At 41.2% G+C, this 22,679-nt stretch overlaps 2 protein-coding genes and 1 non-coding gene across 4 annotated transcripts in view; 1 reads left to right on the forward strand and 2 right to left on the reverse strand.

Annotated features, from left to right (window-relative positions):
- SLC39A9 (solute carrier family 39 member 9) overlaps positions 1 to 9,219 on the reverse strand; it is a 39,471-nt gene extending 30,252 nt beyond the window's left edge. For both annotated transcript variants that reach the window (XM_070417687.1, XM_070417676.1), the window contains exon 1: positions 8,427 to 9,219. In XM_070417687.1, coding sequence (XP_070273788.1) covers positions 8,427 to 8,522 — 96 coding nt within the window. In that variant the 5' untranslated portion in view covers positions 8,523 to 9,219. The remainder of the gene's footprint in view (positions 1 to 8,426) is intronic.
- A 393-nt stretch (positions 9,220 to 9,612) lies between these two features.
- Positions 9,613 to 22,671, forward strand: ERH (ERH mRNA splicing and mitosis factor). The gene is made up of 4 exons (XM_070417595.1): positions 9,613 to 9,719; positions 12,412 to 12,499; positions 15,124 to 15,244; positions 22,177 to 22,671. The coding sequence occupies exons 1-4, from the start codon at positions 9,717 to 9,719 to the stop codon at positions 22,277 to 22,279; spliced, it is 315 nt and encodes a 104-aa protein (XP_070273696.1). The 5' UTR covers positions 9,613 to 9,716; the 3' UTR covers positions 22,280 to 22,671.
- Positions 14,838 to 14,941, reverse strand: LOC138999977 (U6 spliceosomal RNA). Its single transcript, XR_011469491.1, has one exon. It is a non-coding gene; the product is annotated as a U6 spliceosomal RNA (small nuclear RNA).
- Positions 22,672 to 22,679: the final 8 nt, after the last annotated feature.

Genomic DNA, 22,679 nt, shown 5'->3' on the forward strand with positions numbered 1-22,679 from the left:
CACTGGCGGTAATGTGAATTGCCACAACCTATCTGAACCAGAATTTGGCAATTTAGATTTAAAGTCTCAAAACTGTGAATTCTTTGATCCAGCAATTTCACTTCTAGAAATTCACCCTAATGTGGCTCAATGACTGAGTGTGGACTTATGAACCAGGTCAGTTTGATTCCGATCAGGGCACATGCCCCCAGCTCAATCCCCAGTGGGGGGTGTGCAGGAGGCAGCTTATCAGTGATTCTCTCTTATCATTGATGTTTCTCTCTCTCTCTCTCCCTCTCCTTTCCTCTTTGAAATAAATAAAAATATATATTTTTTAAAAAACATCATTGCCATGGGTTGTCATTTCAGTTTTTATTTTTTCTTAATTTCTTAACTACCTACATCATTTTAGTTGCAATCAGACTTATTTTAAGCACTACATATGTGGCTCCATGTTATTTATATAGATTATTTGTTCACATAATTTCACAGCTTGGGATTCAATCTCAAAACTGTATGTTAGAATTAAAATGCTGACAGGGTCTCTCTTTTGCTTATGGTAAATCACCAAAAAGGTGTATTTGAAGGAAGAACTACATATTCCAAGTGCAGTTCAAGATGAAAAGTGAGTTCCCAAAGTGATAGTTTCTGTCAGAGAAATAAAATATTTGCTCAAGAGAGGCATGAACACTGCAATACATTGGTTTTATGCATCTCATTTTACAATTTCACAGCTGTAGCCTGACTGAGCCAAAGTACTGACCAGACGTATTATTTAAAACAACAGCTTGTACTCATTGCAATTAACTATCAGCTCAAAGCTTTGAAGTCAGTTTAATTTTCTTGGCAGACACCAAGACAGTTAAGTGGTTTTTCTTTCCTTGTTCACCAAAACAGTCAACAAATTGTTTGGTCACACTACATATAAGTCAATAATTTTTAAAGCTCCTAATATTGAAAATAGTTTATTTCAACCCCCCTTGTACCATGCTCATTTCAGTACTGAACTCATCAACTGTAGTTTCCAAAAAAATTAAAGATTCATCCTTTGTTATAAAATTAATCCTTTCAAAAGCTCTATGCACTGAAGAGATGAAACATTTAGGGTACAGACTCCAGTGATGGCGAACCTATTACACGCGTGAACTGATTTTTTTGGTTGATTTTTCTTTGTTAAATGGCATTTAAATATATAAAATAAATATCAAAAATATAAATCTTTGTTTTACTATGGTTGCAAATATCAAAAAATTTCTATATGTGACACGGCACCAGGGTTAAGTTAGATTTTTCAAAATGCTGACACGCCGAGCTCAAAAGGTTCGCCATCACTGGACTAAACTCTGTTCAAGCAACAAAAGCTTTCTCCATATTCTTACAAACAAACCTGCTTCAAGGAGATACTTCCTAATGTCAACTTAACTACTACTCTATCGGCTAATGAAGGAAATGAAGGAAGCTCAAATACAAACTTAGTTCTTCAAGTCCTCACAACTGAGACAAGATGCCAAAAAGTTCCCTGCCTCTCAGTAGCAGCTATGTGACCCTGAGCAAATTTAGTGTCTTCTATAAGAAGGAGCTGAGCCCTGGCCAGTGCTCAGTGGTTAGAGCATCGGCTTGATGACCAAAGGGTCTCAGGTTCAATTCCGAAGCAAGGGCACATACCCTCAGTTGCAGGTTCAATCCCTGGCCCTGGTTGGGTATGTGTGGGAGGCAACCAATTGATGTGTCTCTCTCAGTTAGATGTCTCTCTCTCCCTCTTCCCTCCCTTCCACTCTCTCTAAAAATCAATGGGGAAAAAAAAATATCCTTGGGAGAGGATTAAAAAAAAAAAAAAGGAGCAGAGATGATGACTACTATTACTATTATCATCATGTAGGAATAGTATATTAACACACAGCACAGAGTGACTGCCATTATTGCTTATCTTTAACAGCCTCAGTAGCATGCAGAGGAAAGCTTCTAAGCCATAAGAACAACAAAGTAAAACCCAGACACTTGGCTAAAAGTTCAAGTGAGCAATGCTATATTTGCCATTTTGCCAGCATCATATAGGCTTTCCATGTCCTAATGCATTTGACACAGAGGTAATAACAAACAATACTTTATTAATGCCACTTCCTCCAATCTTGGAAAACAAGACTAATTCCTTTTCTTTTTGTATAAGAGTCCTTTCTAAATATAAAAGAACTAAACACAAGTGGAAATCCTATAAGACTGTTCAGTGTGACTACAAAAACAAAAACAAACAAAAGCCCATTGGGAAAGAACCTGGGAAAACTTTGGCAATAAATATTGTTATTACTATGTAAGATGTTCAACTGAACTGAGAAAATTAAAATAACAAAAATGTGTTTTTATCTATCAAATTAGTAAACAAAGCTTTAAAATTAACGATAGTACTCAGTTTATGAGACTACAGTGTCATTTGCATTTGGGGACACAGGTGAGGGCGGAATGCATTTTTAAAAAACTGATTGTCCAGCCTTAGCTGCTTTGGCTCAGTGTATAGAGCATCGGCCTGCGGACTAAAGGGTCCTGGGTTCAGTTCCGGTGAAGGGCACATACCTGGGCTGTGGGCTCGATCCCCAGTGAGGGGCATGCAGGAGGCAGCCAATCCATGATTCTCTCCTATCACTGATGTTCTTCTCTCTCTCCCTCTCCCTTCCTCTCTGAAATCAATAAAAATATATTAAAAAAAAACAAAACTGATTACCAAGCCAGCATGGCTCAGTGGTTGAGCACGACCTATGAACCAGGAGGTCATAGCACCCTTGGTCAGGGCACATGCCCGGGTTGCGGGTTGGATCCTGCACACCCCGGTGTGGGGTGTGCAGGAGGCAGCTGATCAATGATTCTCATCATTGATGTTTTTATCTCTCTCTCCCTCTCCCTTCCTCTCTGAAATCAATCCTCCTATATAATAAAACCCTAATATGCAAATAGACCAAATGGTGAACCAGTCACTATGACACACATTGACCACCAGGGGGCAGATGCTCAACACAGGAGCTGCCCCCTGGTGGTCAGTGCACTCCCACATGGGGAGTGCCATTCAGCCAGAAGCCAGGCTCACGGCTGGCGAGTGCAGTGGCGGTGGCAGGTGCCTCTCCCGCCTCTGGGGCAGCACTAAGGACCCCTCAGGGGATGTCCGACTGCCGGCTTAGGCCCGCTCCCCATGCAGGCCGGGCTGAGGAACTCCCCCCGCCCCCTGGGGAATGAATGTCATGCACCAGGCCTCTAGTGAAAATATACTAAAAAAGTTTCAAAATCAGTACTGAGAATAATCTTAACATTTAAAAAAAAAAATCTTTATGTTCTAAATACAGTGTTAAGGCCTATGCTTATATTATTTCACTAGAGGCCCAGTGCATGAAAATTCATGCACTGGAGGGGGGTCGCTCAGCCCAGGCTGCTCCCTCTCACAGTCCGGGAGCCCTCAGGGGCAGGAGGTGACCCGGAGATCAGGGGAAGGCGACGCCCCATCACACCTCTGCTGCTGCCACTGCAGGCAGTGCAAGCCTTGGGCGGCCCTAGTTTCCTGAGCCTCGGGCGGCCCTGGACAGCTGGGCAGCCACCATCCGAGGCTTGCCTGCACCTAGGGCCAGCCCTGGGCAGCTGGGGGACTGAGGGGACTGGGGGACTCCGGAGGCAGACGCGTCAGCAGGGCTGAGGGAACTGGGCACCGCCATCTTTGAGAGTGGGGCAGTCAATTAGCATATTCCCTCTTTATTAGATAGGATTATTAGATAAGATTATATTCTCAAAACAATCCTATAAGGCTGTTTAACAGAACAGCGTTGGATGGTAAATAACTTGTTCAAGTAGTGACACTGATTCTGAACTATAGTACCTGTCTCAGATAGTTCCTTTTGAAATTAGTGGCCATTATTAATCATCTTAAGTTCTTTATTGAAGTTATCTACATACATATGGATTTATACTTTAACAAAAAAAATGTGTCATTATAATCCAAACTAGTCTGCAATGAGAAAAGTACGAAACTGAGAGAAAGCCTTCAAAAAATTTTATAGCAATACGATCATTATAATTACTAAAGGAGTCATTGTATGTCTCTTCAATTTAATAGTACTGCATTTGGGCCTGTATTTTACATGTTTTCCCCCCACTTCATTTTCTAAGTATTTCATTTTTACAAATATATTGGGTTTTCAATGAAATGGAAATTAAAAACAAAAGCTGGTCATTTACCAGAGAGCTTGAATATTGCCCTAGAGGTCTGATGCAAACATAGCTTGTTCTCCCTTAACAGCTCTGTGACAAAAAGAAGACATGCTCAGGTAAATAACAATCCTCAGATAACTGATCTAAAATCCCACTTAGCCATTGTTAATATCTGAACTTCATCATCAATCAGAGCACCTGCTAAGCTGTGTTTATACTAGGCCAGTGATGGCAAACCTTTTGAGCTTGGCGTGTCAGCATTTTGAAAAACCCTAACTTAACTCTGGTGCCGAGTCACATATAGAAATATATTTTTTATATTTGCAACCATAGTAAAACAAAGACTTATATTTTTGATATTTATTTTATATATTTAAATGCCATTTAACAAAGAAAAATCAACCAAAAAAATGAGTTCACGTGTCGCCTCTGACACGCGTGTCATAGGTTCGCCATCACTGTACTAGGCAATGTTAAGTTGTAAGCTCTCAACACACACATGTAGTATTTCCATTTAGAGCCAAAGAAAACTGCTCATTAACAATTGAATCTAAAAAACATAAGCTAGTACTAAACTAGTGTGTCCAACTCCTTTATCAGACAGGAGTAAAGCAGGGGTGGGGAACATCTGGCTCAAGGGCTGTATACGGCCCTTGAAATCATTTGGTCTGGCCCTGCAGGTTTGATTTCGGTCAAGGGAACGTACCTTGGTTGTAGGCTCAATCCCCAGCAACCAATGTGTCTCTCTCACATCAATGATTCTCTTTCTCTTTCTCTCTCTCTCTTTCCCCTTCCCTTCCACTCTGTCTAAAAATCAATGGAAAAAATATCCTCGGGTAAGGATTAACAAAAAATAAATAAAAGAAAAGCTAGGAATCTAGGAAGCTATTTTCTAAGGGTAGAAATTGTGCTTCCCAGTCCCCATGAATGAAGTTTATTTTTACATACTAGTATTTATCATCTCACTAATTTCACAATACTTTGGTCAATAATAATAGTATAATTTACTGAGGAAAAAATGCTCAATTCCTAGGAGATAGAAAACACCAGTTAAATTCTAAAATGTCTCTAACATATATAACTTTCATTTTATTCTAACAGCTCAAAATGCATTGTTCTTGATGTAATTAACAGATATTATAAATGCCGATTTATAGCATTTTAAGACCTACAGTTGAAAAAGACCACAAGGCCATCAATTTAGAATGACATAACATACTAATTACCTTTATTAATGGCCTGGTTAATTACACCACTCATGTACACATTTCCTTTCAGTGAAAAACAAAATAGCATATATCTGCATACTGCAAAAATCACCCAAGAATAGTTTGAGAAAATACTGAAATTGGAAAAGTACTAAGCATTTTATAGGAATAAATTTTATCAGTTTCTTATGTGAATTATAATTCTTGATAAATGTCACCTCAATCTGTTTTTAAATATATGAACCATTGCCTGACCCATGTAGCTCAGTGGTTGAGCATCAACCTATGAACCAGGAGGTCACGGTTAGATTTCCGGGTCAGGGCACATGCCTGGGTTTCAGGCTCCATTCCCAGTAGGGGGCATGCAGGAGGCAACTGATGTTTCTATCTCTCCCTCTCCCTTCCTCTCTGAAATTAATTTAAAAAATCTTTAAATATATATATGAACCAACTTAAGCTTATAAATGTCAGCCCTATTAATATCAATTCAATTCTAATGTAGTTTTAAGAAAATATAGTTTAGCCTGGCTGGCACATGGCTCAGTGGTTGAGCATCGACCTATGAACCGGGATTCCTAGTCAGGGCACATGCCTGGGTTTTGGGCTCCATCCCCTGTGTGGGGCATGCAGGAGGGCTGATCAATGATTCTCTCTCATCATTGATGTTTCTAGATTTCTCTCCCTCTCCCTTCCTCTCTGAAATAAATATATATCTACACTAATAAAAGAGAAACATGGAAATTGGTGTCACTCCACTATGCCCACCAGCCAATCAGGATGAGTATGCTAATGAACCCAACAAAGATGTCAGTTATTTTGCATATGCAGGCATGGAGCAAATACTGAAGGCTCCGGCCGGGCGAAGACTGAAGACTGAAGACTGAAGACTGAAGAGGCTTGGCTTCTCTGCTGTGGCCGGAGCGAAGGCCTGGGTCCTGGGTGCTGGAGGAAAACTGGTGCCGGCAGCCAGGGGAAGGAAGGCCTATTGCACGAATCTCTTCATGCAATGGGCCTCTAGTGTGTGTGTGTGTGTGTGTATGTATATGTATATATATATGTATGTGTGTGTGTGTGTGTGTATATATATATATATATATATACACAGAGAGAGAGAGAGAGAGAGAGAGAGAGAGAGAGACAGCAGGCTCACAAAGTACTGGGCAGGCAGGTAGTCAAAATGAGTTTGGTAGGCCTTGCAGCCAAGAAGGACAGCGACAATCTACTGCTACTCAGCTCTAGCCAACTGTTGCCTTAAGAGAATATAGACAAAAACAACAATAATAAAATCAAACACTGCTAATCTAACAAAATAAGTCTACCAGCTAAGTTTGGTATGTGGGCTACCAGTCGGCTACATTGGCCACAATGGACAGTAGCTACAAACTCCTCTGAGTCTGAAAAACCTAGATTTAAAAAACAGCTCCAGAAGGAAACTTGACTTGGGGTGATGAACATAATATACAATACGATATACAGATGATGTATTATAGAATTGTATACCTGAAACCTATATAATTTTATTAACCAATGTCACCCAATACAATAAAAAAGAAAAAAAAAGAAACAGCTCTGATTCTAGCATACTTCATTAATTTATCCAAGTTACATAATCTGAGTCCCCATCTGTATCTCACTGAGTTTTTAAAACAAAGCTAGGTAATGTATGCATTAAAAAAAATCAGCTCAATGTTGGTATTAGATACCAAAAGGAAACTGAAAAGCAGCAGCAGCAACTCAAGCCTCCCTTCCACCTGGCTGTGGCTTTAACTATGTCGCAAACTCACAAGGCCTAGTCCCACCTTCTTTCCCATCCACAGGCTATCTTCAAGGCCTACCTCACACCTCAGCTGTAACTTTTCCTTTCTACTTCAGGCCCTTCTCCTTTTCCCTATCCTGGGAAAGCACTTCCAGGACCCGCAGTAAAACGGCCTCTTTTACTCAACTCCAGGTCATACTTATGAAATCCTGTTGCCCCCAATGTAGCAGTTTTTCTCCCTAAATCTTTGAGCTCTGTGCACCTTGTGCACTCTTTTTGGCAACCTGAAGAACCCATCTCCATTTTCATTGAACAACGCTTTCATCAGTCTTCCTTTCCCCAGTTAGTTAACGTTTTGTTCAGGTAATGACAATTAACCAAAATTTAAAAACATATTAACAAAAATTTCATTTCTAAGCTAACAGATCTGAAAACAACTTCAAATATCCATTCCAATGCTCTTCTTTAAAAGGAAGTGTGAGTAAAAAGAAATAAAAATAAATAAAAATAAAAATAAAAGGAAGTGTGAGTTACAAACAACCTAATTAAAGTTTTTTGTTTTTTTTTTAAATATATTTTATTGATTTTTTACAGAGAGGAAGGGAGAGAGATAGAGTTAGAAACATCGATGAGAGAGAAACATCGACCAGCTGCCTCCTGCACATCTCCCACTGGGGATGTGCCCGCAACCCAGGTACATGCCCTTGACCGGAATCGAACCCGGGACCCTTCAGTCCGCAGGCCGACGCTCCATTCACTGAGCCAAACCGGTCTCGGCGTAATTAAAGTTTTTTAAAAAATATTTTCTTTCTCCATTCTAACACGGGTATCCAAAACACTACCTCTCTTTAAAAAAAAAACCCCACAAAACTATGCTTGATATTCTCCAAAAAAGAAGTTATATTGATATTAATTCCTATGAACAAACAACATTCGCCATTTGCATTTCTTCATAGCAATCCGGAACCTTCATTCCTTGAAACTTCTGAGAAACCAAAAGAATGTTAGTTAGTGCCTCTCTCCAGGAAAATGCACAGAGCTCCAGATTTCTGGCTGCGGTTCCAGGGAGCTGGGAGTGCTCCAGGATCTGCAGTGGATCCACCCACCCAGGTCCAGAACTCGGATGCTGACTATAAGGCTTGTTCCCATTGTTAAATGTTATGCACCTTTTAAAAAGATGGTCTTCCTTAATAAGACCTTTAGCCCTGGGATTAACTGAGGAAGCGGCTTTCCTTTACTACTCCCACTACTTCCCAGCGGCCAGCCGGACAGCCGACGAACAACTGCGAATTGCTTACCTCCGAGAAATTAACAGCCAAAGGAATGATTCCAGCCACGTAACATCCCGCCAGCATAGCCAGAGACAGCAGGCTGATGGAGATGAAATCATCCATTCTGCCCTCCTGTACGCGCCCACCACCACCGGACTACAGATTTTCAGCGGCTTCCACGGGTTCTTACACGCGCGCCGTGATTCCAAGAGAACGAGAGGGACTTTCCAGTTCTTCCGTCCTCCCTGCCGGCGGAGGTGTTCACGGAGCGCCTTTCTCGAGAGCGTACCTGGACACAGCCCCTGTGGGCTGACAGTAGCATCAGAGAGAACTTTCAGCAATCTTAGGTCCCCAGCCCGAGTTTTCTGACTCCAGTCCCTGGATTCCGGTGCGTTAACAGAGATGAGAAAAGTCAATGGGGAAAAAATACGCCAAGAAGCGATTCCTTCAATGGTCGGAATGAGAAGGGCACAATGGGCCCACTCTCTCCACAGACAACGTTGCAGGCGGCAGCAGGAAAAGGAGGAAACCCCAAGCGAACTTGTTCGTCCTCACGGCACCCCTAGCTCTTTGGGGCACCCTGCTGGAACCGATGATCCCCCCAGCTGGAACCAGCCCACCAGTCCCGGCAAACTCTCCTTCGAGTTTCGAATGAGGAAAGGAGTCCTGTACGTCTCTAACGAAGAGACTGGAGTTCAGCAGCGAATTCGATACAAAGCTCCCTCCGCCCTATAGCCGGTGCGCCCCTTATCACTCCTCTCCGCTGGGCTTTGACCCGGAGCCACAGATACTACCGCAGCCATGGCCGCCAAGTGGCACCTCTTCATTATATCCACTTCCGGATTGCCTCATCGCCCCCTCCTTTATATGGGTTCTTCCGGGTAACAACTGACCTATGGCCCGGCATTCTTACACTGCCGCCATTTTTGAGTAACTATTTCCGCCCCCCCTTTTTTATTCTGTGCTCTGCCTTTTAAATAGTGACTTGTGTCACTATTTACATCTGTGATCACGTTAGCCGTATGTCTAACAATGAGAGTAAGGAAGACAAGCGTTTTGAGGGGAAAAAAATATTTTTCACGTTCCAGAAGATTCCCTGTGTAGCTCATCGCCCTTATCCAAGATGGCTGAAACAGGGCCGGAATCCGCTCTAGTTTCCGGAAGTTGTGAGACTCTATGGTCCCATTGGCTCTTTTGCGCTGCGCCTCTGACGACTTCCGGCGGCTCCTCTCGCGGGGGTTGGCTGTTGGCGGCGTTGTGGTTAAGCTCGTGTGTGGCGGTGTGTCGGCGGCGGCTGCAGCGAAAGAGTTTGGCGCGATGGTAAGAAAAGTCTGAGCGGCTCCCCGAGCCCCCAGCCTCCGGGTAACTCCAGCCCCGTCCATCTTTGACCCAGCCCGTCTAGCGCGAGCGTGCTGCTCCCCGCCCTCCGCCTGGTGGGTCGACCCTTTCCCTTTCCCTTCCCGCCGCGGAAACGCTGGGCCTGGCCCTAGGCCCCAGGCCCCGAGCTCGGGTCCGCCCTGCGGTTGCGCGCCCTCCTGCTGGCTCCGGCGGGGCGTGCGGGGCCAAGGATGCGCTTTCTCCGGGCGGCTGCTCGGTAGAGTCACACGTAGGGATGCTGCTCTTTCCCTTCTGACGCCTCAGCCTTCGGTGGGAACAATGGCGAGGGAATGTCCGGAAACCTGTTCCCAGAGCTAACAGTTTGAATTGATTGCAGCCAGGGTTTGGGCCAGGAAGGGTCGTCTTTGCTTAGTAATGCGCTTTCGCAACGATTCTCCCCCCCCTCCCCCCCGCTTTTTTTATTCTGTGCTCTACCTTTTAAAACATATATGTAACTCTTTCTCTTTCCCAGGACCCTTGGTGCCTGGTCTGGCGTTACTCTCAGCCCTCAAGCCTGTTCTTACCCGCTTTTACGTTCTGTTGGAAATGGAGGCTGAAAAGATAGGCTCAGGGGAGTCCAGGTTCCCTAGAATCTGGCCCGGTAGTAGAGGAGTGGGTGGGCGGGCGGGCTTTTTTTTTTTCTTTTTTTTAATCCCCAAAAAGGAGATGCTCACAGGGATTAAGGGGCTACTTCAACTTTCCTTTTCTGGTTGCTGCAGTTACTGTTAACAGGCTATGCCGCTATTGTTAAGAAGGCACTTTTCCAGGTTGTACTTTTATGAATTAAGATATTTCAATATTTGACCCAACATAGCCTCCCAAGGAGGACTACTCATTCGAAAATTGGGTTTCCAGCTCCTGTTTTGTCATAACTAGCTATGTGACCGTGGGCGAGTCATTTTATCTCTGAGTTTCCTTCTTTCTCTGCCTTTTATGTCACTGTTTGGTATTGTGTTACAGTGCTTAGGTCAAAATCTGTGAAAGTGGCAGCAGTTAATACTGACCCATTCTCGTTGGATAAATATCAGTGATGATTCCTTATAAAATTGGAAATTGGAATTCATATTTAAAATGAATGATTACTGCTTCAAAAGCCTTAAACACCTTTGCTTTTTAGTTTCTTTCAAAGCTAATGAGCAAATTGTATGTAATGTAGTATTTCTTCCTCCGTAGAATTACTGAGAATCTAGGGTTCATGTCTGTTAGAGTTGAAAAAAAGTAACACAGCCAGATTAACATTCAGTAGAGTGAATCATAGCTGCTTGGTAATCAGAGACAAGGGATTTTATTAAAGGTAATTCTGCATAACTTTTTTTTTTCTGATTAGGTTTCACAATCTTATTTTTATGTTGTGGCAGATAATATTTATATAAATACGTATTTCTATTTGCCTACATGTAATGTTAACGTAAAAAAAAAAAAATTTAAACCTGTAAAGAATTTTTGTGAGTTTACTTGAGCCAAACTGTTGACAATTGCCAGGAAGCAGAATCTCAACGTAATGGGATTATGCTCCGGAGCAGGGCAGTTTTTTTATCTTGTTATATACATTACAATCAAAAGAGGGGATGTAAGTGAGTGACATGAACTCCATTGGTGATAGGTTAGGGAGGCGGCAGAAAGCAAAGCGGGAGACCTCTGGGATGGGATTCTTTTACTGAGGTGGGTGCGGGATAGTTAAGTCAACAGTTAACAACAATGAGGGGTTTGTAGTCTCTGCAGAGCGGTGCCTGTGCTTTGAGGGGTCCAGAAAAAGGGAAATTACTTTGACACTCCATTGATACGTTATTGTAGATGCAAAAAGCAATAGGCTCAGTTTAGGTAAAGATTGACCTTTGTCGGGGAAGATAACCAGCCCAGGACTCGACTACCTACCATAACTGCTTTTAGTTAAAGTTTTAATTTCAGGCCGTCCTTTATGGTTACTTCAGGTCTTTGAGTTTGGGAGAATGCCATGCAGGCCTTCGCTGAGCTTGTTAGGTTAGCATGTGGCCCCTTTTTTGTCCACAGTACTTAGAGTGTGTGTGTGTGTGTATATAATTTCTTTTAAATGTATATTTTGCAGTGGTGGTTCTCCTGAGAGAGAGAGAACCATAAGGAAGCCAGGGAAAAACTGTAAGATAAATATATTGGGATTTTTAATAAAACCAAAAGGTTCCGAAAATAGCTCTAATAAGAAGAAAGTGACCAAAACTGGTTTGGAAAGTATTATGATTTTAAACTGGTTAACAGGAAAGCACTACCACTTAAAAAATAATCATTTTGGCCCTGGCTGGTTTGCTCAGTGGATAGAGCGTCAGCCTGCGGACTGAAGGGTCCTGGGTTCAATTCTGGTCAAGGGCACATGCCTAGGTTGTGGGCTTGATCCCCAGTGGGATTGTGCAGGAGGCAGCCAATCAATGATTCTCTCTCTCTCCCTCTCTCTTCCTCTCTGAAATCAATTAAGATATATTAAAAACAATAATGATCATTTTGACTACAGTTGTAAATTTGGTCATTTCTTAGTAATTTTTAACCCTTACTTTTGAGCAGTAAGTATTGAAAATAGATTTGCCATGAAGGAGTTTATATCATACTCTGAATTTCTCAAATATGAATTAGAACCTTATATTGAAATCACATTTTTCCCTTGCAGTCTCACACCATTTTGCTGGTACAGCCTACCAAGAGACCAGAAGGCAGAACTTATGCTGATTATGAATCGGTGAATGAGTGCATGGAAGGTGAGTTTAAACTCTAATCAAGGTGTAGAAATCGTTTTCCCCTGACATTCACTATTAGAATGTCTCATTTAGGAATTGGGTTTGTTTTGTCCTCCAGATTTCTTGGATTCTTCATTTGAGCAGCAGAAATAGATATTTAGGGATGTTGTTAGAAATAAAAATTACCTCAGAGAATAAAGGCAAGTGGAACCAAATTAGTGCAATTTGTTGTGTATTTGATAAGCTTATACTACTGCAGTGATGGCGAACCTATGACACGTGTGTCAGAGGTGACACGCGAACTCATTTTTTTGGTTGATTTTTCTTCGTTAAATGGCATTTAAATATATAAAATATCAAAAATATAAATTTTTGTTTTACTATGGTTGCAAATATCAAAAAATGTCTATATGTGACACGGCACCAGTGTTAAGTTAGGGTTTTTCAAAATGCTGACACGCCAAGCTCAAAAGGTTCGCCATCACTGTACTACTGTGAAGAGAACTATTGCCCTTAGTGTTTCTTTACTTGGTAAACCATTAGAGAGAGCCTGTAGACTACAGTCACGAATTTTCATCCTTATATTTAATCATATATATGACTGACGGGGAGTTCTATCACTCGCTATGATGTGCGCTGACCACCAGGGGGCGGCATGGAATGAAGGAAGGCCCCAGCTAGCAGCCGCTAGGGACCCTACCCATACACGAATTTCATGCACTGGGCCTCTAGTTACATCATAGAAACCAGTTGTACATGCCCTGTACCCTTTCTAGTAAATAGTCCATTGTTTTCCTATATAGATTTTATAGTCACTCTTTTAGCTGCTGCTAGGCATGCCTCTGGATTTGTTGCTATCTAATGCTAACTGGATTCTAATTAAAATGTTCGTTGGGAGTCAACAATGGGAAGACCTATGAAAAAAGGCTACTTAAAATAATTAGAGACAGATTCTAGGTAGCTGGTACCATGCCTTTTGCCAATTTTTTAATTGAGTTGTTTTCTTATTGAGTCTTAGGAGTCCTTTGCATATTTTGGATAACAGGTTCTTTATCAGATATAAGTACTGCAAAGATTTTCTTTTTCAGTTTGTGACTTGTCACTTTTTTTATTTTTATTGATTTTAGAGAGGAAGGGAGAGAGATTGAAACATCAGTGATGAGAGAGAATCATTAATCAGTTGTGTCATGCACGCCTCACACTGGGGATCGTGCCCACAACCCCAGCATGTGCCCTGACCCGGAATTGAACCATGACCTCCTGGTTCATAGGTCAACGCTCAACCACTGAGCCATGCTGCCCAAGCCTTTTCACTTTCTTGATAGTGTCTTTAAAGCACAAAAGGTTTAAATTTTTATGAACTCTGGCCAGCAACTCCAGTACAATGTTGAATACAAGTGGCAAGAACAGATAGATATTGTAATGTTCTTCCTAATCTGAGTGGGAAAGCATCTATTCCAGGGGTCCTCAAACTACGGCCCGCAGGCCACATGCAAATACAAATATTGTATTTGTTCCCGTTTTGTTTTTTTACTTCAAAATAAGATATGTGCAGTGTGCATAGGAATTTGTTCATAGTTTTTTTTAAAACTATAGTCCGGCCCTCCAACGGTCTGAGGGACAGTGAACTGGCCCCCTGTTTAAAAAGTTTGAGGACCCCTGATTTAGTCTTTCATTGTTAATTATGATGGTAGCTGTGGGTCAATGCAAGTATTTGAAGTGGAAATGGACCAAAAAGGTTATGCTTGCATTTTGTAGGAACAAGAGAAGAGTGTCACTGAATAAAAAATAATGTGCCTTTTAGATATTTCTGTTAATGTAGGCTTGCTGTCAGTGATTTTGCTTGTTTTATTGTATTTTTATTACTTATATTTGAGTACTTATGTGCTTATTATATGTGCTAGTGCTTTTTATGCGTTATTTCATATACTGTTCACAAGAGCTCTATGAAGATACTATTATCTCCATTTGACAGAGTTCAGGAGATGGAGTCAAGTCTGAATCCACAGTCAAGAATGTTAAATACTGTTATGATAATCTCTTCCTCGTTGCCTATTTTGTTTTGTTTGGGGGGGGGGGGGTGTTTTGTTGTCTGTGGTGTCTTTTTTGCATTGTATCAGATTTTGAAAGCAAAATAGAAAAGCATCTGTTTGTCATTTATCATTCCTAAGTGGTGATTTTCTTTACTCTGAGACTTTAGGAATGTTTATTGAAAAGCCCAATAAGACCCATTATTTAGTCCTCACTTGTTGGAACCATCATATGATAAGTCTTTAAAGTCCTTTTAGATCCAATGGCTTGTAGTTATCATTTTATTATTAAGGCACAAAACCAACATTTTGGTGAATTTATAAATTTTTTTAATATGGAACATTTCACAAATTTGTGTGTCATCCTTGTGCAGGGGCCATGCTAATCTTTGTATTGTTCCAATTTTAGTATATGTGCTGCCAAAGCGAGCACTGAACATTTTTTTTTTTTTTTTTTATGAAATAGCTAGTGGTAACAGTTAAAACAAATGTAGCCAACTTATTTTCCCAGCCCAAGTTTATGAAAATAAGTATTGTAATATCATATAACACTATTCATATTTAAAGTTTAAGCAATTGTAAAATCTTGGTTTCCTCCCTCCCCCATTCCCTTAGGCGTTTGTAAAATGTATGAAGAACATCTGAAGAGAATGAATCCCAACAGCCCCTCTATCACATATGATATCAGCCAGTTGTTTGATTTTATTGATGATCTGGCGGACCTCAGCTGTCTTGTGTAAGTATTTACCACCATGTATCTTAAGTTGTATTTTTCTGTTGTTTACTCATCGGATTTTTCTATTGTTTATTCATCTATTTAAGGTGGTTTATGGTGTTGGGAGCTCACTCTGTGCCTGACACTGATCTTCGCATTTTGACTGCTAGGTAGTAACTAATATTTCCTCTCCATATGGCTCATAAGTTATGTTGGCAACGTAAAAACAGGAAAATGTAAGAACTTTGCTAATTTGATGCAGTTAGTATGCAGAGAGGATGCTAACTAAGAAGTTCAAAGTTGTGATTCTTTGTTCCTTAAACTAAACAATCTTTTTTCTTAGTTTTTTTCCCCCTTGTGGTCTTTGTCCTTAAAACAAAGGCTTTGGATTAAAACTAAGGTTATTTTGTCTTCATAGCATTATTTTTAAAATGTAAATATATGCAAGGCTGAAATGGAATTTAATTTTAATCCTACCCAGTGTTAACCATGTATATTTTGGTAGGTTAGAATGAGATTTTTTAGACCCACATTTTCTATTCTCAGATTTTTTTCATGCTAGAAGTAACTGGTTTTTGGAGGTGAAAAATATGTAGGCCCTAATTCTAAAATAAAAAGCTTGGAAAGCTATAAGAGGCCAACAAAGCTGCAGGTATGCTAACGAGAAAAGAGGAATTGTAGGCAGCCAACAAGGAGAGCTGAGAACTGGTGACATGATCTAGAGTGAGAAATTGATGACTTTAGTTAGGTTCATGTACAGTTCAGTAACAGTAAAGTAGGGAGTGCATGCAGATGTAGAAGTTGGAGAAAATTGTTTTCGTTTTCCCAGGAAAATAGGAAGCGTGGATACCATTTAGAGTTGAGGGTGAGGGAGAAGGTAGTGAAGGTTTATGGAAGGTAGGAAATAATCCAGGAGGGAGAAGGGGTTAGGGAAATGTGTGACTTATGAGCTATCTGATAATACATTTAAAATGAAATAAATCATTGTGATAATGGGGTTTTTCCTAGTCTTTTTTTAAAAAACAATTTATATTGACTTTAGGGAGAGAGAAGGAAACATCAATTTGTTGTTCCACTTATTCATTCATTGATTGGTATGTGCCTTGACAGGGGATCAAACCCAAAACCTTGGCATTTCGGGATGACGCTCTAACCAACTGAGCACACCTGGCTAGAGCCTAGTCACTTTTAACCTGATGGTTACAGGTAGATAATTAGTAAATACATTGTTAAAAGTTGAGGATATATGCAAGTGAGTATTGTGCAGGGGACTGAATGAGTATGAAATAAATGTAAGTGGGGTTTGGGGTGGGGTGGAGACAGAAATAGGATCAATTAATTATAGGTCACAGTGGGGTCAAAGGGTTGTTAAATGAGATGCTTGAAATTGGGTTATTGATGTTGATAGTAATAAGGTAAAGTAAAGCCAAAACCGGTTTGGCTCAGTGGATAGAGCGTCGGCCTGCGGACTGAAGGGTCCCAGGTTCGATTCCGGTCAAGGGCATGTACCTGGGTTGCGGGCACATTCCCAGTGGGAGATGTGCGGGAGGCAGCTGATCGATGTTTCTCTCTCATCGATGTTTCTAACTGTCTATCTCTCTCCCTTCCTCTCTGTAAAAAATCAATAAAATATATTTAAAAAAAAAAAAACTGTTGTATGTTAAAAGTGAAATTATGGCTCTAACCAGTTTGGCTCAGGGGATAGAGCATCGGCCTGTGGACTGAAAGGCCCCAGGTTTGATTCCGGTCAAAGGCATGTACCTTGGTTGCGGGCACATCCCCAGTAGGGAGTGTGCAGGAGGCAGCTGAATCGATGTTTCTCTCTCATCTATGTTTCTAACTCTCTCTCCCTCTCCCTCTCCCTTCCTCTCTGTAAAAAAAATCAATAAAAATATATATTTAAAAAAAAAAAAATAAGGTAAAGTAAAACCTCTTCAACATCTACCATCTGGAACAATTTGGTTCTCAACCAAATTGTTCACAAGACAGAAAAAAATGTAAAAATGTCTCCTTTGGGGTTGACAACCCTTTTAGGCTGATACATCAGCATGACAAAAAGCATCTCTCAGGACATTGTGTTGTGAATATTTTCATGATTTTTTTTTTTGCTTTTGTTGCTGGCAAAATGGACGATTAGCACAATTTTAAAACATAAGGAGGCCATTAAGAGTGCTGATGTCGCTAAGGGTGTGAAAGTGCTCTGAAACAACTATCACAGACAATTGAATAAGTAGATAAATTGTTAATTCGATAAATCAACCTGTGACAGCATTTAGAAGGAAAAAGCGAAGATGCTGCATATTGACTTCTTGTAAGACAACCCTACATTGAGTGCTAAAAGTGATTCATTTAAGGCTAGTAGGGGGTGGGGTTCGATAAATTTAAGAAAAGTGTTTGTTTATAGATTACAAGCAGTACATTAGACATGTACTATATATAAGAAAGGTTAAAACGGAATCATTTGGAGGTCTTACATTATTTCTAATGGGGGAAAATGATTCTGTTTTCAAACAAATCCTTTTTTGAACAGCCTTCTGGAATTTAAGTTGGAGAACCCAGGTTCAACGGTAAAGGGATCTGGTCAAAGAAAGGGAAGGGACAGGATCATTGGAGGAGAAAAGTTCAAGGAACTGAGAGGCCCAGATGTTGGCATTTCATCTACTGAATATGAAATCACCAATACCATATATTTACTTTCTAGAATTTAATGTGAGAACAGGGAGTAGGATGCTGAATTACTTAAATTTAAGGTTCATGCTTTAGTCACCATGAGAGGTTTTGGTTAAGAGCTAGCTGGAGTTTCAGAATTAGCCATAGCTGTGCTTGAATGCTGGCTCTGTCTTTGGCTGGTTACCTGGGGCAAGTTAGTTTAATATTGCTAATCCTCAATTTGCTAATTTGGAAAATTTAGATAAATTTACCTCACAGGACTACCTGTGAGGATCCAGTGCTTGCTTAGCACAACAGTATTGGCTAAATAACAGGAACTCCATTTTTAATCCTCACCCGAGGATATTTTTCTATTGATTTTTAAAGAGAGGAAAAGATAGAAATATCTATGTGAGAGAAACACATAGATTGTTTTGCCTCCTGCATGCACCCTGACCAGGACCCAGGCCAGAGAGGAACCTTGTTGATTTCAGAGAGGAAGGGAGAGGGAGAGACAGAAACATCAATGATGAGAGAGAATCATGGATCGGCTGCCTCCTACATGCCCCTTAGTGGGGATCAAACCGCAACCGGGCATATGCCCTTCACTAGAATCGAACCCAGGACCCTTCAGTCCGTAGGCCAATGCTCAACCAGCTAAGGCTAGGGCAGGTTTTTAAATTACAAATTGATTTATTATTTAAAATTTGCCACAAATAGGATGATAATTTTGAAATGCCACAGTTGAGTTAAATTGTACTGTTAACTAATAAAAAGGTGTTGGGGTTTTTTGACAGTGAAAATTACACAAAGTAAAAATGGTTTTAAGAGATATACTGCAGCCCTAGCAGGTGTTCTCAGTGGTTGTAGCATCAGCCCACAGACGGAAGGGTCTCAGGTTCAATTCCTGGCCAAGGGCATGTACCTGAGTGTAGTGCTGGTTTGATCCCCTTGGTTGGGGTGCATGCAAGAGGCAGCCAATTGGTGTGTCTCTCCCACATCACTGTTTCTCTTTCCCACTTCCCCCTCCCTCCCTTCCACTTTCTCTAAAACTCAGTGAGGAGAAATCCTCGGATGCGGATTAATAACAAATAGACACAGTGCAAGTATGTCGTTATGACAATTAGTACATCCTGCCCCTCCCCTTTTTCTGGGATTCTGACTTGGGCTGTTTACTCCATAGGCCAGGATTTGAGTTCAATTTTGGTTTGTTGTTTTTTTGTTTTGTTTTTTAATATTTTTTTGATTTTTATAGAAAGGAAGGGAGGGAGAGAGAAACGTCAACGTGAAAAAAAACATGGATTGGCTGCCTTCTGCCCACCCCCTACTGGGGATAGAGCCTGAAACCCAGGCATGTGCCCTGACGGAATCATACATACTTTGAACCTTTCAGTGCACAGGAGGACACCGAACCAACTGAGCCACAACAGCCAGGGCAAGCCCAATTTTGGTTTGTAAATTACTGTGTACTCATTAAGTTTATTTGGCAATGACAGGACTTTTTATAAGATGAAAGTAACAGCTTTTTAAATATGTAGGCTGTTTTTGTTTAAAGACAAAAGGGACATTTTTATTCTTAGTTATTGTAATGAGGAGGTACTCATCAGGAAGACAACCTGAAAGCAGTGAAGACATTGGCTGATTTCAACTCTCAGCCCCTAGCTTCTATTCTATAAACCTGCAGTCTGAGCATAACACTAGGCTAAATGATTCATCTGTGCCAACAACTTGGGATTTTATAAATGTACCTAACATTTAATTGTCTCATTTTCAAGCACCAGTTAGCAGCCATCAACACACAGCTTTCCATAAAGAAAGCGTTATTACTTTTTCTTGTGTTGAAAATAGTGTGCAAGTTGATGAATTCCTAAATGTTCACTACTAAAGTGATCTTGTTGGGGTGAGGGTGTAGTCTAAATAAATAAGGCTGTTCCACCCAGATATTAGAGTTCTGAAAATTCCTATTCCTTTTTTAGTTCTTTTCCAATGTTAATATAAATATTTTAGTCTATTCTGCCATACCATGAAGTAGACTAGATTAGTACTTATTAGGAAGGGGGGCAGGGTTTATTCAGCCCGGCCAGCAGGACTCAGTGGTTGAGCATCAACCTATGAATCAGGAGGTCACGGCACATTTTTAGAGAGAGGAAGTGACAGGGACAGGAAGGGTCAGGGCACATGCCCAGATTGCAGGCTCTATTTCCAGTGTGGGGCTTGCAGGAGGCAGCGGATCAATGATTTTATCATTGATGCTCTCCCCTTCCTCTCTAAAATCAATAAAAATAAATATTTTTTTAAAAAGAATATTCAAATAAAATTGTTTTACTTTTTAGAATTTTCTTATTGTAACATACGGACATTAATAAAAAGCCAAGTGTTTATTTTTATTTGGTTAAGCATTTTGTAAAAGAAAGCTTGTTCATTTTTAATAAACCACTCAAGGGAAGACTATGACAATTCCTTTTGAGTTTCTCTAGCCAAAAACTGGAGCGCAGTGGTACCAGTGAGGACTCTACTCTCACAGGGTTGTAAAAAGGATTGAATTTAATTTTTTGCTGACCTGACCAAAAAAAAAGGTATAATTTTGATTCATTCAAAATTGGTGTGTTGGCTGTTATTTTTTTATTTGACAACTAGTGGCCTGGTGCAGGAAATTCGTGCACATTAAAAGGGAATTAATTAGAGCAGCGGTTCTCAACCTGTGGGTCGCGACCCCTTTGGCGGTTGAACGACCCTTTCATAGGGGTCGCCTAAGACCATCCTGCATATCAGATATTTACATTACGATTCATAACAGTAGCAACATTACAGTTATGAAGTAGCAACGAAAATAATTTTATGGTTGGGTCACAACATGAGGAACTGTATTTTTTTTTTTAATATTTTTTATTGATTTTTTACAGAGAGGAAGGGAGAGAGATAGTTAGAAACATCAATGAGAGAGAAACATCGATCAGCCGCCTCCTGCACATCTCCCACTGGGGATGTGTCCGCAACCAAGGTACATGCCCTTGACCGGAATTGAACCTGGAACCTTTCAGTCCGCAGGCCGACGCTCTATCCACTGAGCCAAACCGGTTTCGGCGAGGAACTGTATTTAAAGGGCCAGAAGGTTGAGGACCACTGAATTAGAGGAAATATTTTAATATTGCTATTTGCCTTTTCTCTATAAGTGTCAGAGATGAAAGAAAATTAGTAAAATGTATATGAAAACCTTCCTCCTGTCAGAGTCTAGGGCGTGCTGCAGGACCCAGAGTCAAGTCCCCACCCAACTGCGCATGCCTCGAAATAGCGGGAGACCCAGACCTGGCTGGCCCCACCCCCATTGGGAAAGATCCAGACCCGTCAAGTCCCACTCAGCGGGAGGCGCAGCCTCAGGTCCCCCATTCAAGACCCACTGGGTTGGGGGTGCAGCCTCAGGTCTGCTGTCAAGCCCTGCTGGGCAGGGGCGCATCCGCAGGTCTCCAGGCACACCCTGAGGTCCTCCAGCCCAGCACTGGGATGGGGGGGCCCATCTTGAGGTCCCCCGTCAAGCCCTGCTGGGCAAGGGGCGCAGCCTCAGGTTCCCTGCCAGAGCCCAGCACCATGCAGCCTCAGGTCCCTGCTGATTGCTCGTTAAGGCTCCTTATGGGAACTTGGCCTCCACTGTGAGCTCAGCCATCTTGTGTTACGGAATCCCTGCTTCCGCTGTGGGTGCAGCCGTCTTGACTGTTATGGTGTGACAGTCAATTTGCATATTCCCGCTTTATTAGATAAGATATAAGGGGAAAGAGGCCAATCAGGTATTGCATGTTCTAAAAATTGTTGGGGCATACAATTGAAAATTGCTGTCCTAGGGTGTCCCCCCCCCCTTTTTTTTTTAGGCAAACTGCACCTTTGCATCTCTTAGATGCCATGCAGTGTTTCTACCAGATGGTACACATAGCTTAAAAATTCAACGTGTAATCAGCTCTTTTACATTTTTTAAAAATATATTATTGATTTCAGAGAGGAAGGTAGAGGGAAAGAGAAAGAAACATTAATGAGAGAGAATCATTGATTGGCTGCCTCCCTCATGCCCCCTACTGGGAATCGAGCCCGTAACCCAGGCGTGTGCCCTTGACTGGAATCAAACCTGGGACCTTTCAGTCCACAGGCTGATGCTCTATCCACTGAGCCACACCAGTGCCCTTTCACATTTTCATTAAGTTCATGTATGACCATGTGTGTATCTGTGCCAGCATTGGGTAGTTATAATTTGAAGTTTAAAAAAAAACCCACAAAAACACATGACAATAATTGTTTATTACTTTTCTGTTCCTCAGTTACCGAGCTGATACCCAGACATACCAGCCTTATAACAAAGATTGGATTAAAGAGAAGATCTACGTGCTCCTTCGTCGACAGGCCCAACAGGCCGGGAAATAGTTGTGTTGGAAGCATTTGGGGGTTGGGGGTGGGCTTGGAACACAGGTGTGTACAGCTGTCTGTAGTGAAGTTTTGTATTATAGTAATCCTGTTTCCATTTTGGTACACTCTAGCCAGGATTGAATGTGTTAGATGATATGTGAGGATCTTGTTCAATCTGAACTCCCATCACACCCCCCTTTTTTCTCTTTTTTTACTTAAACATTGTTATGATGACTTAACTAAGAAGTTTTTCTTTGTCAGTTAATGTTGATTCCAATCCTTCATATCTGCTTTATAACATTCACTGTACTAACCCTTCTTCAAGTTGGGGTGGGGGTAGTAACAGTTTAATTATGTGCTAAGATAAAGTCTTAGTGAAAAACAAATAAATGTTCTTTAGTTATATTTTTCCCCTGGT

The sequence above is a fragment of the Myotis yumanensis genome, unplaced genomic scaffold, assembly GCF_028538775.1.
Source record: "Myotis yumanensis isolate MYYU_CA2020_CCGP unplaced genomic scaffold, mMyoYum1.0.hap1 SCAF_1, whole genome shotgun sequence".
Classification (NCBI taxonomy): domain Eukaryota; kingdom Metazoa; phylum Chordata; class Mammalia; order Chiroptera; family Vespertilionidae; genus Myotis; species Myotis yumanensis.

Coding starts and splice junctions, on each gene's coding strand:
- ERH (XM_070417595.1), top strand. Junction 12,500..15,123: donor GGTGAATGAGTGCATGGAAG/GTGAGTTTAAAC, acceptor CCATTCCCTTAG/GCGTTTGTAAAATGTATGAA. Junction 15,245..22,176: donor GCGGACCTCAGCTGTCTTGT/GTAAGTATTTAC, acceptor TCTGTTCCTCAG/TTACCGAGCTGATACCCAGA.